This window comes from Gallinula chloropus (genome assembly GCF_964237585.1).
Source record: "Gallinula chloropus genome assembly, chromosome: 4".
NCBI classification, from domain to species: Eukaryota; Metazoa; Chordata; class Aves; order Gruiformes; family Rallidae; genus Gallinula; species Gallinula chloropus.
The window spans coordinates 28,259,053-28,277,926 of NC_140088.1; the positions used below are offsets into that span (position 1 = coordinate 28,259,053).

Sequence of the window (18,874 nt, forward strand, 5' to 3'; positions counted from 1 at the left end):
TTGTTCCCACTTAAAGTATACAAGAACTTATTAACATGCATTTGAAAAACCACAGTGAAAAGTCAATAACTCTTGAAGTCACCCTCTTTTTCACAGCCTAGAAGTTCTAAAAAAATAAGGGATTTGTGAAAAACCCATTAGATGCTTACTTTAGATATATTCATACACATATTCATTCAGTCACACTGATTAATCTCAACTCTAATTATGGCCTATGGTGCTTCAAGGATTAGGACCACGACCTCAAGCATTTTAATTCTTCTTGAGATGAGATTATTGATAATCTTTACTGTAATAGAAAGCATTGCATGGAAATTGCAGTCTTGTGCAAAATTTATGGGATCTGGCAGTGAAAGCAGAGTCCAAAATCTTTTAAAAAGAAACAAAACCCCCCCAAAACACCCCAAAATCTCTCAGCCACCAGCATCAGTATTTTTGATATTGTTACAGTTTTTAAGTAAAATCTCTTTTTTTCTCCCATCATGCTGAAGTCCACTAGAGTAAAATCAACTGAAAAATGAGTAGTCCATTTATTTTCCAGCTCTCAGTTCCACACACTTTAGTCAGTACTGGAAGCATCAGGGCTTTAGCCTGCTTTCCCTCCTAGTGAGGCAAACAACTGGGAAGCCAAACAAGAGGGTATCTTCTTCTGGTTCCTCAGTGAAGGAGACTGACTTCGGCCTCTTCAATATTGACTCTCACAAAGGGATGAAAAGGATTGGATGATAAAAACTGAACATGTACAGACCTTGACACTGCAGTCAACTGCAAGAAGATCTAAAACACACATACATTCTTCTCCCTGAACACATTGGCTGGTTTTGGATACGCCTCTTGTAGGGGTTTTTCCTCCCTGCCGCCTACGACGTCATATGTTCAAGGGCCACTTCCAATTTGTGTGTACAAAACAAAAAATGAACTCTTTGGATCTATTTATTTACATTCAAAGCTAAGGCAGAAGGAAAATGCTACTGGCTGAAAGACACGTTAGAACCTGCCAACCAAGAACTATGAGTTCTTTCAACTCATACTCAGTGTTCAGCTAAGTAATACAAAGATATTCATAACTTAAACTAGATCCACGCATTCAGATTTGGACTGCTCTTCTTACTAGGAATTAGTACTAAGGTTATATCAAGCAGAAACCATGCGGTTGCAATATCAGTTCCTACTAATACCGTCTCTAAAAGTAAAACTAAAGCTATACAACATGCAAGCTTCCTGACATTTTCTGGATAGTATAGCTGGCCTGAAGTTTGAAGAGCTGATAACAGTTACACACTTCTAATGGCACAGCTGCATGCCAAGAAGGATGTATGAACAAGTTTTAAGACACGCACTCAAATTTAATAGGACTATATACAGTCCCTTTGATATAAAAATATCTTCGATATTTGTTCACTGGAGAGATCATGACTGGAATACCTGAAATACATAACTAAATCAGGAAAAAAATGTAAAACTACCAATTAAACTCATCAAGAAATTTGGTGGAGTAGCCTGCTAAAGAATAAAAAGGACTACTAAAATGTTTCAAAAGGAGTTCTAAGTAGAAAGCTTGTACCAACTGGTGATAATGATAGGCAAAATGAGGACAAAGGTGAAATGATCAAAGACAACAAATTACAACCTCCAAAAACTCCACTAACAATTGTCTACATTATTGTTCCCTAGAGAGGTGTCTGGGGAAGTTACCAGAACAGAACTGTATTATGGAGGCGAAGATATGTAAGATTCCAGAAAACAAAAACGAAACAGAAACAGATGTAAAGCCAAATATAAATTCTGTTTTTCATCCCCTGGTGACAACAGCAGGATGGAAGATGGGCAAACATTTCATCCATTTTTTTAAGGGCACTGTATTTATCCAGAATTTTTTCTCTACATATAGTAAACTTGTAGAAAATGTCAAATTACAGAACTAGTAATCCTACAGATAAATAAATTATACTACAAAAGAATCAGAAATGCTTTTCTTCAGCAAGATCATAAGTCACCCTTCTATTAACAGCTCCTCAACAAAAGCAAATTAATGTACTCAACACAAGAATGTAATTCACTTTTCCAGCAATTATCTCTTAGCAAGAACATTCACAGTTCTCTTCTACAATAACAACCAATTTTTAAAAGCAGGAATAAACTGTTAAGTTTTCCCCAGTGGGAAAAAGTTAGAAACAACATTCACAAAGATCTCTTCTGGGATCTGTGTATCTGTAGTAGAGGCTGATTGACTTATGGGTTTTTGGTTTGTTTGTTACAGACAATTTCTGAACACATCAAAAAAGCTGAACAGTGCATTTATCAAGTCTATGTAAGATAAAGTATTTGGAACAGTCAATGCTAAAGTCTTTTGTGATAGTACATGAAAGGGTCTCACAATACCAAGTGATTGGGTATGAAAGCATCACAGGATGCCCAACTGAGAAGTTGAAATTAAAGCACATAGAGGGGGGGAAAAACCAAAACAAACCTCTTAAAGATGCATATACAACAGCAGAGTATATTGTTACCACCCAGAAAAGAGAACCTGCAACTAACAGGCAGGGGTGGGTGGAGGAAATCCAAATGCTCAAAATTATTAGGAAAGGAACTGGGAAGTACATGCATACACTAAACTTGCCATTGTCGTCCCTCGCGTTTCAAAAAACACCCCAAAAAACCCAACATTTGAACTAAAAGTGACAGTGGAAAAAAGAACAGTATCCAAGTATCCATAGTCTTCTGTACAAGGAAAGGTTATATCAGAGGGTTTTCTCCATCTTGGGAAACACACGCCCTAAGACAGGAATAGAACAGGTATCTACATACTTAAGAACAGAATCAATAATATCAATACAGAATCATTATTTCACATGGTAATTAAATACAGAGCATTGTATAAAATGGTCATGTGATGATACACAACATATAGAAGTCTTTCATGAAACTGCAAAACACATTGCCAAGGACTATTACGAACAGAAGAATAATGGACTTTAAAACTTTCAGAGAAAGAAAGAGGGGAGAAGCTCCAGAGGAACTAACGTATACATAGTATCTTATCACGGTGGAAGCCTCTTAAACCTGGAGCAGCGTATGGCCAGCGTATTTGTCAGAAGGCTGTCTTACAATATCTTACACTTATTCCCAAACTGCCCAGCACTGATTCCTGTTGCATTCTAGACAATAAGTCTCATCAGCTTTGATTCTGATCTTGAGTACAAATATTTCCATTGCTAGTCAATATAATTATCACAAGCCAAGACTCAGTTTTCATCATCTTCCCGTGAAACTTGTATGATTGGAAAGGAGCTCAACTATTGAAACTAACATTTCTAGTTACAGCAGAATTAATGTATCTAAAACTATTTACCCTTTACACTGCTAAAATTAATGTTTAAAATATCTCCCTCCAAAATCCATACGGTTCCGATAGCAATATAGCAGACACTTCAGGCAAGTGGAAGGTTAACACATATAGACCAGTCAGAGTATATGTAATACAGCCTTGAAGAAAAACTGTGCAGTCATCTTGCAGCCACCAGGTTGAAGTTTAAACAGCAAGTCATCCTAAAGCTGTCTCAGTAGAAAGCATGCACCCTATCTGCACTCTCTCTTTTCCTGAAGGTCTGAAATATGTCAGTCCACTTTGCAAATCTTGCTTATGCATTTCCAGATTGAAGCTGAAATTAGGTAGTTTGCTTTCTTGTCTCAGAGATCAGTATCTGATCTGGATCAGTAGGGGTATAAAGAACAATCTCACCCTCCCAGACAAGAAAACCTAAAGAAAGGTCTAACTCAGACTAAAACAAAATGCAAGATGACTCCATTAGGACCACTCCATTCTTACGTCATTCAGTGCAAGACGTAAAATACAGTGAAACTAAAACTGAAAAGGTATGTTCTTTTCTGCTACACTTGAAATCGATAATCTGAAGAGACAAGTCATTAAGTCTCCCTCTCTGAACACATTTGAGCACTACTACTAAATTCAATCCCTAGTTTAATTAAAGTTTCCACTATAGTATTGCTTTGGCACATAAGTAAGGTATCTTCCATAATAGGTAAAATAATATATGCTGTTACCTAATTCATCACAGTAAAGTAATACTTTAAAAGGAAAGCTTATAAGCACTATCATATTTAAGCAATAAGACATAAGAGGGTGTGCATATGCCGTAATAATGACACACCTTAATAATACAAGAAGTATGTCATTATTATCCCATACCACACACCCTAAAAGGGTTCAGTATAGATCACATCTGTGTATTTAACAAATTAAATTAGGATACTTAGAAAAGATGCCTGTTTAGTAGCTGATAGTCTCAAAATGTTTCATTAAAAAAGACCCAAACCAACCATGAAACACACCACCAAATTTTCCTGCTCAGATAACCATTTCTATTTTTCATCATCATCATCAAACTGCAGACTGTTAAAAAAACTCATATCAATGAATGCACTTGCAGTTCCTATAAAATCAGGTTGAAAAAAAAAAGAGCCAGTTAAAAGGATCTCATTTTCTGGAATCCCAAACTGTTCTTGAGTTTAATGGTGAGTTTTGAAAGACAAGGTGCAGCTAAAACCTTTAAATAATCCCTTAGTTTTTTAGTTTAACTGTTTCTGCCTTTCCATTTTAACAACCCAAATGGTTTAATACAACAAATCGACTTTGGTTATCTCTATTATTCACAGTCTGAAAACAGGGGCCATACTACTTGCAGTCCAAATCCAACATTCAATTATATTTTCTGTAACTACATTACTGTTCAACTCTGAAGTAGATGGAAAGATTCTGGAAAACATATTACTGAATACTTAACTGAATACTATCTACTTAGACATTACCACACAAAATACAAACAAAATTATGTTTGTGGCATCCAGAATATTTAATGTTGATATGCCTTCATCTAAAACCCAACTGAAATGTATTTAATAGTTATTAATCACGTCTGATTCCACTGAACTTATTACTGCAATATGCTTTCTCAGGCATACACAAAATAACTGAACTACTTACTTTCTTCTCTGAGGTATACTATTACAAAAAGCTAACATCAACAATCTTTCAAACCTAATTAAACTTGACAAAATGATTGTTATTTAGTAGATTTCCATTCATTTAATATATTGTTGGTTATCCAAATTGGAAAGAGTTTCCCAATTCATGTGAAGTTTTCACAATTGTATTGCTCAAGAACAAAGAGAAGATATTCATTTACTACAACATTCCCAAACAGTTTTCCAGCTACACAGTTGGAAATGCTGATAATCTTTTAGATGAAAGACATTCAGACATTAAATGACCAAAACACATCCTTTCAAGTAAGAGTATTGATCAAAAGTGGAACAAGGAACAAATCTTGAATTTCAAAAGAGCAAATTTTGAAGACATGCTTGTATAAGTGATTCAGCCATAACAACAAAAAACCCAAGTGATTTTTCCAAACAATTTTTGTCCACTCACAGTGCAAATATGATAACTCGCTGTGGATACTGACAAGCTGCTCATATAGAAAATGCTGCTGCTAATACACTATTGGTCCTATTAGTGAAAAACTTAAGCGGGATGGGGGGGGGGGGGGAGGGGATTGACTCTCCACCCACTTCTTGCGAGGCCTTGCCAATTCCTCTGTTATTTGGGAGAAGGAGATCAAATTCAATATACAAGACATGAAACAGATATGAAAATGGTCCAACAACAAATCTTAAAAATTGCAAATGCCAACAAGTCTCTACAAGTATATTACTGGGCCAGAATGAAGGAAAATCATTGTGAAATAAGCTTTTCTGGTATGCAGTTATAGCAAATAATCATGAGGTGATGCCGAGAACTAGACAAATCTGGTATTCAAAGAATGTTAAAAACACTGAGGTCACAAATGCACACTGTAACTTTAGTACCCACTTCTTATCCCACTATTTTGATATTAAATCTAATTCATTCTTCGTTCTAAGCTTCTAAGCTATGATTTTAATGAACATCTCTCTTGTCCACATACTATGATGCATGTGGAAAGCAAAACAATAGTTAAAAATTAAGTGATATTGATTGCAAATAGAAGGGGAATACTGCTTGTTTTTAAAATACTACAACAGATTTTTCAGTAAATTACAAAAGCAGGTATTTTCTATTGGACCAAAATTTTGAATTCATTTCTATTTTTCAGAATAAAAGAATGTTTCCTGCACTCTCAGGTTACAGGTAAGCCTAAGATAAAGCACAAAAAAACCCCATCATAATTGCACTGTGCATTTTGAATACCAAAAGCATGTTTGCTCGATTATAATCCAGCATAATATACTGCATCAGTCTACGCAAAGTAATTATGTCATCTGATTTGTCCAACCAGGTTTGGTTTAGAGAGACACTTGAACTGGTCTGGGTTTAACTTCCTTTACTCACGTGGAGAGCTAAAACTTTACATTGTGAAGACATGGGGGAGCGGAGAAGTGGAGGAGAATGGGAACTAGAAAGTTAAAGACAGTTCTTATATTAAAATTCCCCGCAATTTATTGAAGAATGACAACAAGAATATTAGAAGCTCAGTAAAACAGCAGATCGTTTTATTTGGGGGTGAGGGGGTATTAGTACACATTATTTATTATATTAAAATGGCTTTATTTCTAATGTTATGTATATACTGATTGCTTTAGTGCAAGTAACTTGGCAGAGATTCAAGTCAGAATACATGTAATTTCAACAAGCAAGAACAAAGACATTTTTGACTTGAGAATAACTGAAAACCTGTTCAATATCTGCAAGTGATCTGTTTTTTGTATCTCCTTTCATTGACAGAAATAAAAGGTGGTTTCTCATGAAGATTAGAGAACCAGTCAGTGCAAGAACACTTTATCCTTTTATGTTTGGGGACAGCTGCACGACAAAATCTGGATGGAAAAGTTCCTTCAAAAACATCAGTAGTACCTTAGATACATAAAGCCAAAAAGGTTGGGAGTGGAAAAAAAATTGCCCAAGGACCACAACACAACAATAACATTTATGCTTTTAATTTGTAGGGTGGGGAGGGTTGGGGTTTTGTTTGGATCTGGTAACAGTAAGAGCTGTATCAAAACACAGTTGGGATATGGGACCTTGTACAGAAGAAGATGGAAGATGTCATGTCCTATCTTCTCGAGTTAAAATCTACAAGATTTGTGATATCCAGTCAGGGAAGCTCCACAAGTTCCAAAAGGCATTCAAAAGATGATTTAAGTATTAGTGTTCTTTCTCTTTGCCTAGGTTCACTCTTCTGTTGAGATTTAATGAGTTGCAGGCTGAGAAAGAACTACAAACTGTACAAGGATCATCATACAAGTAGCATTAACCGCAACTAAAGCCTGAACTGCCTTATCTCCAAATCTGTGAAAGCTGGAGCTCCAGAGATCCATACTAGAGGTCATTTCAAATGCTTAATTTATTATTCTACTGCTGATACAGAACTAAAATTTCTTTTTGCTTTATCCTGATATCCATTATGGCTAAAGAAAAGCACCTGTTCAAGTAAGCCTTTGACAGAATGCGTTTGAAAAACATAAAAACGCTGGAACTAAACAGTTTTGCCAGGAAAAGTCCACGGTGATGACAAAATTACGGCTCTACAATCCCAGTTCCATACTCAGAATTCATTATGAAAAGCCATGCTTGTGGCAAATCTCTACTTGGGTGAATTTTAATACAAAAGGCAAAAATTCTTCAGGAGTGACTAGCCTAAAACAAGCACTTTCTAAACAGATTAGTTATTATTCCTCTTACTACAAATTGTATTTTGCATATAAACATACTTTATTTCTTCACACTCTTACCTTACTGTGATCAAAAGTAAACCCCATAAAATTACCATTTTTTTACTTTTACTCAAAATAAGGAGATTTCTTCACTAAAATTCTCACAGTATTTTACCAAATCCTTGTCACAATTAGGATATCAGAACTATATCAGAAATTATTAAAGACCATATTACTAAAGAATAATACAGGCGGAAGAGACACATCTAAACAGCCTAGCTCCCTTTTACATATTCTAACCCATAAGTATATTCAAAAGCTTATTTTTTCCATCTACAAATACGAGATTTATATAAAAGAAAGCAATATGCTCAATGACCTTAGAAAACAGACAAAAGTCTCTAAAAAGTCTGTACAGTAAGGAACAAAAGGTGTGGAAGTGGTTTAGACAATTCCATGCAATTAGCCAAAAGACAGCATCTCCACACAGTACTGAAACAATATTAAGCAGCCTTTTCGTTATAAACCAACAAACCAATATCCCATCTCAGGATTTATAAATTCATCTCCTTTTCACACTTAAGATAGTGATGATGCTTGAGGCCAATGTGCTGCTTCTAAAAAAGAAAAGGGGTTGGGGGTGGGGATGATGAATAAATAAGCCTTCTAGTCCTTTCCCTAGGACCCTGCACAGCAGTCTCACACAGCAAACCACTGCAATACGCTGCTTTCTCCCCAAGCCAGCACAGGTGTTCATGCCAGGTACAGGTTTAGGGCACACAGCTGCTCTGCCCCATCTGAAGTCCAGAAAGGAAAACCAGGACTTCCACAAATTGCAAACAGCAGAAAGTCTCTGCACCAATGTTTCTGTTTGGCTTTTAATTGGATAATACAAGGGTTGATCCAGTGAGCCACAGCTCATGGAATAGGTGAAATTGTTGTGGGGTTTTTTAAATGAAAACAACTAGTATACCCCTTTTATAACATATGAATAAGCACTTATACTGTATAAAACACATCGCAAAAGTTTTTAGGAAGCAAAGCTTTAAAATCTCTGAGACAGCAGAAGAAACTTGCGTGGAACGGAACAAAATGTATGTACAGTGTACAGATCTAAAAGTTGGTCAAAGTGGGGGGTTGGAGGCATACCATGATTTACAATTACTACTGATTAGAATTTCTTAGCATGAACAGTATCAGCTTTATCAAAACACAAACCTTTAACAAATTTGTTCAGAAAAATGTAAAATTGCTTTTATTTTCCATTAGTCTGTTTTCTTGAACTATTATAAAACATTCCAAACTGATTTATAGTCATAGGAATCAACTTCACGGATAAATTATTTCTGGATTCCCAGAACACATTCAATGACCCAGTTCAAATTTCACAATCTTGTATTCAGCCCAATAGACTGTGTTTGATTAGATGCACATTATCTGCCTTTCTGGTCCTTTACAAAACCCTAGAAAGGATAGCTTTGTGACAACTGGATACATAGTTATAAATTCAATAGACAACAGTCTTGCTTTCTGGCTCTCTTCAAAATCACACAAATTCTCAGCTCCCTGCACTTCAAGAGAGGAAAAATTTCCAGCATCTTGCAGAAGTCTGACAAATAATTACCTGTAATAATAAGCTGAAACAAAACATGAGAACTTTTAAGAACAAACTGGTATGTGTTTTTGAAGTACTTCAACGTCTTACTGGATTATTACATTCATCCACATTTAATTTTATCTATTCCTCTCTGGTAGTTACAGGAACCTGATCCAACTGTGACATAAAGGACTCTTAAAAAAAAAGACTGACATAGTTAAACGGCAAGGAAAAACACCTGACAATCACACCTAAAGACCAGACCTCATCTCTCATGGAAATCCACGGATTCCTTCATTCGTCACCACTCTGATGTCTCGATTTAGTATCTTCCCAATGCCCTACTACCATCTCTCATTGTAGAGAAGCACACAAGCACGCAGGCAGGGTGCTAAAGCCTTGGCTTTTCAGACCGATGAATCTAAAGAGAACCTCAGAAGATTATCCAAGCTATTCGCTTTTTCATGCTGTACTGTTAGCTCACACTAGCCATTCCTCATAGGTACCTGTCTAACATTAACCCTCCACACACACACAAAAAAAAACCCCAACTCATTCATTCTAAAGTCCATCTACTTGAATGTTTCTGACTGCTTACACCAAATCCTTGCTATAGAATCTGTTCACCGTTACTCATTCTCTAAGGACAGAGAACAGTTTATTCTCTTCCTTTTACTCATCTGAAGTCTTCGCATGTCTCTGGCCATGTCAAAATGGTGTTTACCTTTTTGCAAAAGGTAAACTTCTTTGATTCACACTTAGCTCAAGATGCACAACACTCTTGCTTGCAGGGATAAAGAATGGAAAAATGCTGTATACTGCTTAGACAGGGACAGGGACAGTCAGCTGCATGTGGCACAAGAAACAACAGGAAAAGAGTAGATTTGTATAGTACCAGTTCCAGGTGTTACAGTGCACGTAAGTACATCTTTATTCATTCCTGTGTATTTAGGGCAACATCAAAACAGTGCTACAAACTCAGAAAGTACAGCACTTAGGGTACTTTAACTTCAAAGTCTGCAGTGGTTTGCATCTCTCTGGACAAAGTTCTTTTTTGTTGCTTGCATTACAAATGTATATGCTTCGTCTTCATGTACAATCATTCTGAAACAATATTCAATGATGACTAGACCAAAATGGAACAGGTCACAAAAAGAACCTCTTCTTACACTGAGAACATGTTCAGTTATTTAAAAAACATACAGCACTTCAAGGTCACGCACTGCATTCACCCAAGTTACCTTTCAAGCATAAACAAACGTTTTTCAAAAAAAGACAAAGCATGTTCATAACCAGGCTATTCTGTAAGTGTTCAAAGAATATAAAGCTGAAAGCATTTAAAAATAAAAATACTCCCATATTTTTTCCTCTCAAAAAATGCAATATAATAGGATTTCCACTCCTCAGTTTTGGTTTCTGAGGATACAGTCAATTTTCATAACATGTGTTTGTTATGTGCTGCTTTCCCTTCTTAATCTAGACCATTTCTTAGTTCCTCCAAGTAACCATGAAAAATATTCATGACTGTTTGCGTCTTAAACACTAAGTACATACAGATAATAGGATAAGCCAATAGGAAGAAAAATCTTACCAAAACATACTTCCCACAAACCCATTTATTCCAAGGGTATTATACACTCTAGTCTTGTGCCCAGTGAAACTGAAAAGCACAGAGAATGTTCCATAGAACACAGACAATCGTGCAGACTCTCAAATCTCAGAGAAGCACAAGGTGAGAGAAAAACCTAAGAATCCTACACTGTCTGGACATGGGCAGACAGGACTATTGAGGCAAAGAACTACACATACTTCTCAAATTCCTGCAGCAGAGGGAATGCAAAGAGTAAGAATAAAGATACTGAAATGGTTCCATAATCATAACACTATTTAAATAAAGCATAATCACATTTGCACCATTACATATAGAGCTGCTTTTTTTTTTTTTTAACAGGGAACAGTAAAAAACATTTATTAATCAATATTTCAGGATCTCCAGGAAAAGCAGGGTGTCCAAGGGACTTCTCAAGGAGGAGACTATTGATTATAAACCAAAAATACCAAGACACAGTGTTTTGTAATATTACACCACCAAATAACTTAACTGTGGGTCACAATCTCCTCTGCTTGAAATGCAAAAACCCACAAACCAAGACTTACAGAAATGTCCATGTTGCAGTCTTTCTCTGAAGATGAGCAAAACTTATGGGGAGGTAATACAGCTACTGAATGACACACAAAGCTTAAGTGGAAAAGACCATCTTGTGCAGCCAACTATTATTTGTGGAGATGACAGATACCAAGAACAAAGAAAGCTAACCCAAATTATTCCATGAGTCTAAAAATATCTGCACTTCTTAAGAAATTTGATAAAAACGTCTTTCTCCTCCACAACATTCAAAAATAATTTAACTTCAAGTATCTTTCATGGAGAAAATAAAGAGATATCTTAAAACACCTTTATATTTATAAAAAGGTTACAGTTCAATAAACTATTTTAATAATCTCCACAGGAAGATTATAGAGTTGAAATTCCCAACAGGTGTCACTTCAATATTTTACCTTTTTTACTACGAGTGTGGACTATTATAAAGTGTTCCTTCCCCCTCCAGTTGAAAACAAAACAAAATTAATAGAAAGCTGGTTGCACCTTTGCACAGTATTTAGTCAAGTAAGACCAGTTTTGCTACACAAGCACTACTTGCAAGTCAGTAGATTTCAACATCAAATTAATTTACCACACTTTTCTACAAGATTTGGGAGCTAAAATCCACTGGAGTAAAAGCAGTGGGATTCTAAAACCAGAATATAACTATTTCACAGCACAGCGAAGGCATTACTCTAAAATGCACCACATTTATGGCACTTTCAAATTTCCACTGGAGGCTAATATAGACAGGTTAAAGGAATATAAACCCAGTCCATAATGTAACTCAGATAAAAAGTTAGCCATGTTTTTGCTACTATCTGTTTTCTAATAACTGATGAAAGCATCTATACTGCAATGTAATGAGAATAAAAGAACATAATGCATTTTTAAGAATCACAATGAGCTCTGTCATGCAGTTGTTCATTAAATAATTACATGTGTAATGATTCTTCTGAGGTAAAAAAAGTTTGAGGGGAAAGAAGAAAAAAACCTCACAAAACAAAATCTCTGCAGGTGACCAAGTGCACTAAAGGTTAAATGGATGCTGCAGACAACCCTTTATCCAGGTCCTTAAAAGCATTAACGTTGCAGAAAAATTGGCTTACGGATCAGCTAGCTAAGACTGAAGCATTTAAAGATTAACCCCCTTAAAACTTTAATCACTTCAGTCCTTAACCGGCTGATCTGCAACCCAGTTTGTTTCATGTCTTATTTTAAATAAGGAATAAAATGTTCAGCTATCAGATTTCTTTCCTATAAAAGATGTTTACACCAAATTAGAAAAACAACAATGTCACTGTGTTACTTAAATTTCAAAAGTAAGACTTTTGACAGCATGTCCAGTGATTTTCAGACACTCTGCACTGGGCATTTCTAAAACTTGGAGCTCAATACTTTTAAATCTGGCTTACATTAAACGGTCTTCAATTCAGTGACAGAAATTCTGCTTTTCAATACAGCCCTGAAGACAAATTAGTTGGGTTTCGGTGGGGGTTGATTTTGCTATCTTCCTTCTACCCGACCTGAATGCGAAGCTCAGACAGCAGAGTACTTAAGATCTCAGAGGTATAGCTGTCACTCAGAAGATATATATGTCATCATGGAGGGGAAGTCTATACAGGACTATGAAGTTTGTTTTTGTCAAAAGACTAAGATCTACTAGGATGGTCAAGATACAGATATGCTTTGAAAGCACATAAATACTTAAGAGCTCATATCTGAAGCTGCTCAAAGGTGCAGAAATGCTAAGATATCTAGAAAAGATAAGGGTCACACAACAGAGTAATTTGCTCATTCCAACACCACCAACTCCTCCTCTAAGACGAAGCATGCATCCTGCCAGGTCTCTTTCTGCATAAGCATTTCTTTTTATCATAACATGTGCAAAATGTCTTCAAAGGATTGTATTAAATAACAGTATTTAGAACTGATTTTTTTAATTTAAGTAATTATTTGGATAGATGATGAGCTAGTCCAGAAATGTATGTTCATTTGTATACTTGCACACTTGACACCTAAGACAACGTATCTACTTCTAGGTATGACTTTCATTTCCCTAATTAACACTGAGTAAAGCAGATGATATTCAGCTTAGCTAATTTAGCCGTGGGGCAAAAATGAGTTTACAGTGTAACATTACATACCAAAGCTTCCTCCTTTGATGTATAGTCAATTATGATGTCTAGAAAGGTATACAGCAGAAGTAAAACTGGATTATAAATAAGAGAAGTATGCAGAAATATAAAGCTTACTCATTCAACCAACATATTCTCTCAAGGATTCTTTCTACAAGCAGGAACAAGAAGTTCGATCATCCTAATTTTAAACTGCTCTGTGTGTCTCAGCATATTTTAGAGGGTTTTTTTAAATTTAAGATGTATCTGTGTAAAGCAAAAATAATGTCTGTGAAACAAGACTTCGGAGAAGAATACCCAATCATGTTCATTTAAAACATAATGAGGACAACTATTTAGATAGGTACATTCTAACTTTTTTTTTTCTTTTGAAAACCAGTGACTTTGACACTTTTCTGAGCCAAATACTTTATTAACTTAAAGAATGAGAATAAATCTCTCTTTAGTCCTCAAACTCCAATTACTTCCATGGAACCTGAGGAAACTCACTTTGACTAGTCTATGCTAGTAAACTGTAGATGATCAGATTCCAAGCTGCAATTAGAAAAAAAATAGTTCCTATATTCCTCTTGAATAGCCCACAAAAGGCTCCAGCAAATCAAAGAACATCTTACTGCTTTAGAAATAAGCCAATATGTACATTATATAATATTAACAAATATCATAACTTAGTTATACCACACAATTGAACAAATAGTAAAATAGTATTAGGGCCCTTATAACTACTGTAATTAAAAACACATTACAGAAAACTTCAAGTATGTTTCAAAGCAATTTGCAGGTGGCTCACAAAGTTTCTGTATTCAGTCATAAACTGAACAAAGTCAAAAGCTGTGAAGCTATTAGAGAAATGGCAAATGGAAAGAGCATAAGATTAAGAAAAATCTCTTTAGGTAATTTGATAGTATGCAGACAAGTACAAGCTCTAAGAAGATACACTGACCAAGACCTACCCTTCCCTCAACAGAGACTAATGACTTTGCTGACTTACCCTGGGCAACCTGAAGGCACATAATTTATTTCACAAGCCAAATTCAAATACTTAACTTTGATAACATTTCATAAAGTGTATTTTTGTTGAATTTTGAACAGTGTGTTTATTCCATAACTTCAGTTTGCTAAAGAAAACCAGAACATAACTAACATAATACACACATAAAAATAGAAACAGTATAAGTAAGTCTTAAAATTATATACATAATATACACATACAGCATAATGTAACACTTTACTACAAAGTTCAAACTGCAATAACATTTTATCATAACATTTTATTATCATCCAGTTCTCTACATATTTCTGTCAAATTAACAAAACAACAAATGCAGTCAAGGCTAAGAGAAAAAGTTGAAATAGGGTCATTATTTTTCCTAGATAAGATGTTCTCAAAATGATCCATTTTCACTCAGCTGAGGGCAGGTCCATTAGGCACAGCTTTTCCCCATGTTAGCCCATTTATTAAAACTGGACTCAACAACATATTTTTTGCACTGGTTTTATTATTTAACTTTGAAATTACCTACACAACTCTTTCTACATTATCTTAATTTAGGTCTCAAATTTGACCATATGAAATCAAACATGAGGGGGAAGCTGCAGGGTTTTGGGGAAGAGCCCTCCACAGAATTCTTAAAAGATTTTGGCAATTAGTTTTTGGTTAGAGCTCAGACCAATGCCATGTCTACAAGCCATGAAGATCACAAGGGATCCAAACAGGCATCTTCCATTTTAAAGTATTAAAGCTCTGGGGGTGGGCATAGTTTTTTTCTATTACTTCCCGCCTCCCATGTTTCATAAAATGCCATTAGCAACATGAATGGGAAACAACTATTAAATCATAACACCCATTAGACACCAAGACAAATGATATGATCCAAACTATATTATCTTGCAAAAAAAAAAAAAGCTTCAAAAAAATCCAAACATCCAAATACGCAGGCAAATAATTCAGTTGACAAAAGGGGAAAGGGCACACAGTGACAAAACCATCACCAATTATCAGCTGCAAACCTCCACGACTCATGGGAAAAGAACTTTGATGGAAGTCAAGACTCAAATCAAATCTCCCTTCAATCCTATCACTAGGCATGAAAGGCTTTGGCCTTTTTTTCCCTCCTTCACGAAAACAGTTTACCATGTTTTTCAGATACTAACTATTGCTTTTTTCCATTTCAGAGAAACCATGTAATTCCATAAAGATACTTCATTCAAAGGAGAGGAAATACAATTAAGAGGATTTTAACTCCTACTACTTATAAAACTAAGTGCTATTCATAAACATGTCTACCTTCATTCTCATATACATTTATGTCGACTATTTTATCCTTACCTTCTTCCTCCCCCACCCCCGTAACCCTCTTACTGATATTAGAGCTGCACTTAAGATGACAGACAGAAAATGGTAACAGTTTTTCCTCTTTCTTTTCCATGAATTAATGTTGATTCATGTTACGTTCATCCAGAACCTTGGAAAAAGACATCCTGCCAAACTCTGACTTCCATAAGTGAGTGACTTTAGCACTTGCAATGTCTCTAACTCATCAAACTTAAGTAAAATTTTATTACCACATTTGGAAAGCAAATTAGAAAATTGACTAATTCTGGCAACTGGCTGAATAGATGTCCTTAACTTAAGTCAGTTTAAAGTCTTAAGGGTTTTGCCTAATGACTCATTGGGGAACTGATACAGAAATAGAGGGTTTTTTCAATCAAGGAAATAAAAACCCCTTCCTTTAGAAAGGTGTTTCTTATAGTGCGGACACCCTACAAATTCAAACAGCAAATTGCATTTGGGTACAGATATATCACTTTAAAAGCTTCACTACTTTATGAGAGGTTGTGGTCGTTTATTTCAAAACACCACTTGAAGTCAGACACATTACTTTCTTTGAAACAGGTAGGGAAGATTTGTGTAACAAAGTAAGTCTTGGTAAGACTCAAACTCCTGAAGCTGTTTAAAGCAAGATCAAACCACCTAGTTCAACTCCAAGAAGGTAAAATGAACCACCTCTAACCTTCGGCATCGATGTTCATTTCTCTTCTAATGAACCACAATTATGTGTACTATAAAAAAAAGCCACTTATCAAACTCAGTCAGCAGAGTTCAAGCACATGCTGGCTAGGCACGTATTAAGTAGAGAATTACCAGCTACAGTAAACAGCAACTGCTATACAAAGTGGCATAATGTGACAGGAGTAGAAATACTTCAGAGAAAGCAGGAGCTTCCATTGTTTCAGCACAGCACTGAATTGCCAAACGTGGCATTATGCAAGCGTACCACAAACACTGTAACTATCCATCACGTGTATCAGAAATAATGCTTACACCACTAATTAAGGTATGACATCCCCCAAAACCATCAGGATTACACTTGACTATGAAGAAATGAAACCAGCACTGTGGAAAATGAGCAAGCAGTCGCGTACACCAGCACACAGTGAATAATGAACACCAAGATCTCATCCCCACTCTTTCACTTGAGAGGGCAACACGTGGCCAGCAGCATGTTATGATTCAGCAAGTAAGCTGAGCACTGGTTGAAAGGTATCATACGGGTAAAGGCTTGCTATGTTTGCTGCATCTGTGCAATAAATACAGTGAAGAGTCAGTGTCTTTGTCTTCTGCAGCTGATTTTGTTCCACAGTACAAAGACTTCTATTGCAACATTTCCTATGGGCCATCTCCTTCTCTAGCTCATCCTGTCCCAGAAGTTCCCAAGTTCATGGCAGTAAGTTTCATTCTGACTTCTCAGAAACCTAATTTGCAGAGTATGACCGCAGTATTGCATTTCTCTGCTGGATTTTGAGAACTGTGCGTTTAACGAGTCCCTGATCCGGATGAGTAAGACAGACCTTTGCATTGCATCTCACAATATGAGACCCCAGAAGGGAAAGGAGCAGCACACAGGGAATTCTCAGAGGGCATTTAAAATAGATCACTGTACACTAACCTTGTTCTGTGCACCATTTTTGTAAGCACCCATCATGCCATCTGTCAAGGACAGAACACTGGGTAAAGTCTATTTTAATCAAGCCAGTTTACTGGGATCTTATTTTTAATTCTTTTTTTAATCTACACTATACAGATACACATTTGTGTTTATTTGAACATGACAATGAAAAGTCATCTGCCATCTGAAGGATGCTTCTAAAAAACATAGCCAATAATAAAACTAACTTACACAAACATTTATTTAAAATACACTGTTTCTACATTTGCAGCAGACTTTTTCTGTATGATAGGAATAACTCCTTAGTGGTACAGACCAGAATAAGTCACCTTCTGCTAGCCAAAATCACTACTTTTAAAGGTATTATTCATCCCCTCTACTCAAGTAATTTCTATCTATTCCCTATTGAGTTAGATAACACCGATTACTACATGAAGGCAGATCTATCTTCTAACTATATGTTGAAATAAATTCTAAAAATTACGAAATGTAATGCAAACTCACCAACTCTATTCCCTGTGGAAAAGGAGTGTCTTCCCAGTCCTTCTGAGGAAATCTCTGTATTATTTTTCCCAAACCTTCTGTTGGGCCTGCTGAAAAATAAGATTAAATTACTTAAAGGCAAACTGGTTGAGTGTAAATCACTGTAAAACTGAGCATATTTTCAGAATACACCTAGTATTAGGAAATGCTTTGCCACAAGAGGTAGTAGAACAGGCCCCTCAAATGTGCCTTGCAAGTCACATGGTAAATACAATCCTAATGTTCTCCAGCAATAACACAAGGAGTCGCCATAGAAAATGAAGCCACAAGCTGTATCCAGCCCATGTTCTGTCATGCATATTTTCAAAGTGACAGATAACTGGTAATTCTAGACTCACTTTACAAACAGTAGCAAATTAAAAACTAATATAATGGATAATGTGACATGTAAAAACATAAATCAAACACTTGTTGACAAGAGGTATTAAAAAAGAAACCTATACAGTAAAAATCCATGATTTATCCAGGACAATAGTGCCTTTCCGGTATTCCTAGCTGGTTTCCTTGGACAAGGCAGCACTTATTTTCTACAAAGAAAGGTGTAGAGAAATACTGCTAATTTCTGATAACTTGTCTGATGCAAATGTGTTGAGTTTTTTACCCCCCTCTTGTTTTTTTCTTTTCTTTTTTCTGCCACAGTGCTGTAAGCAGTCTTTCAGAAACACCACAAATACTCATCTGTAGCATCCTGCTATCCTAAATGGTATACAAACACACATACAAACATGAATTTTGTTCTTCATCTGCTAAGTCCCAAAGTAAATATCCTTAATTTTTTTTATGAAATTGT

General features: G+C 35.8%; 1 protein-coding gene across 4 annotated transcripts in view; it reads right to left on the reverse strand.

The window, feature by feature from the left end:
- Nucleotides 1-18,874, reverse strand: part of SBF2 (SET binding factor 2) — a gene marked incomplete at its 5' end in the record, with an annotated part of 253,439 nt that overhangs the window by 185,143 nt on the left and 49,422 nt on the right. For 3 of the 4 annotated variants that reach the window (XM_084263410.1, XM_084263409.1, XM_084263407.1), the window contains one exon: nt 18,046-18,131. In XM_084263410.1, coding sequence (XP_084119536.1) covers nt 18,046-18,131 — 86 coding nt within the window. Of the gene's footprint in view, nt 1-18,045; nt 18,135-18,874 lie in introns of all 4 variants that reach the window. The other variant, XM_084263408.1, reaches the window with a different exon arrangement.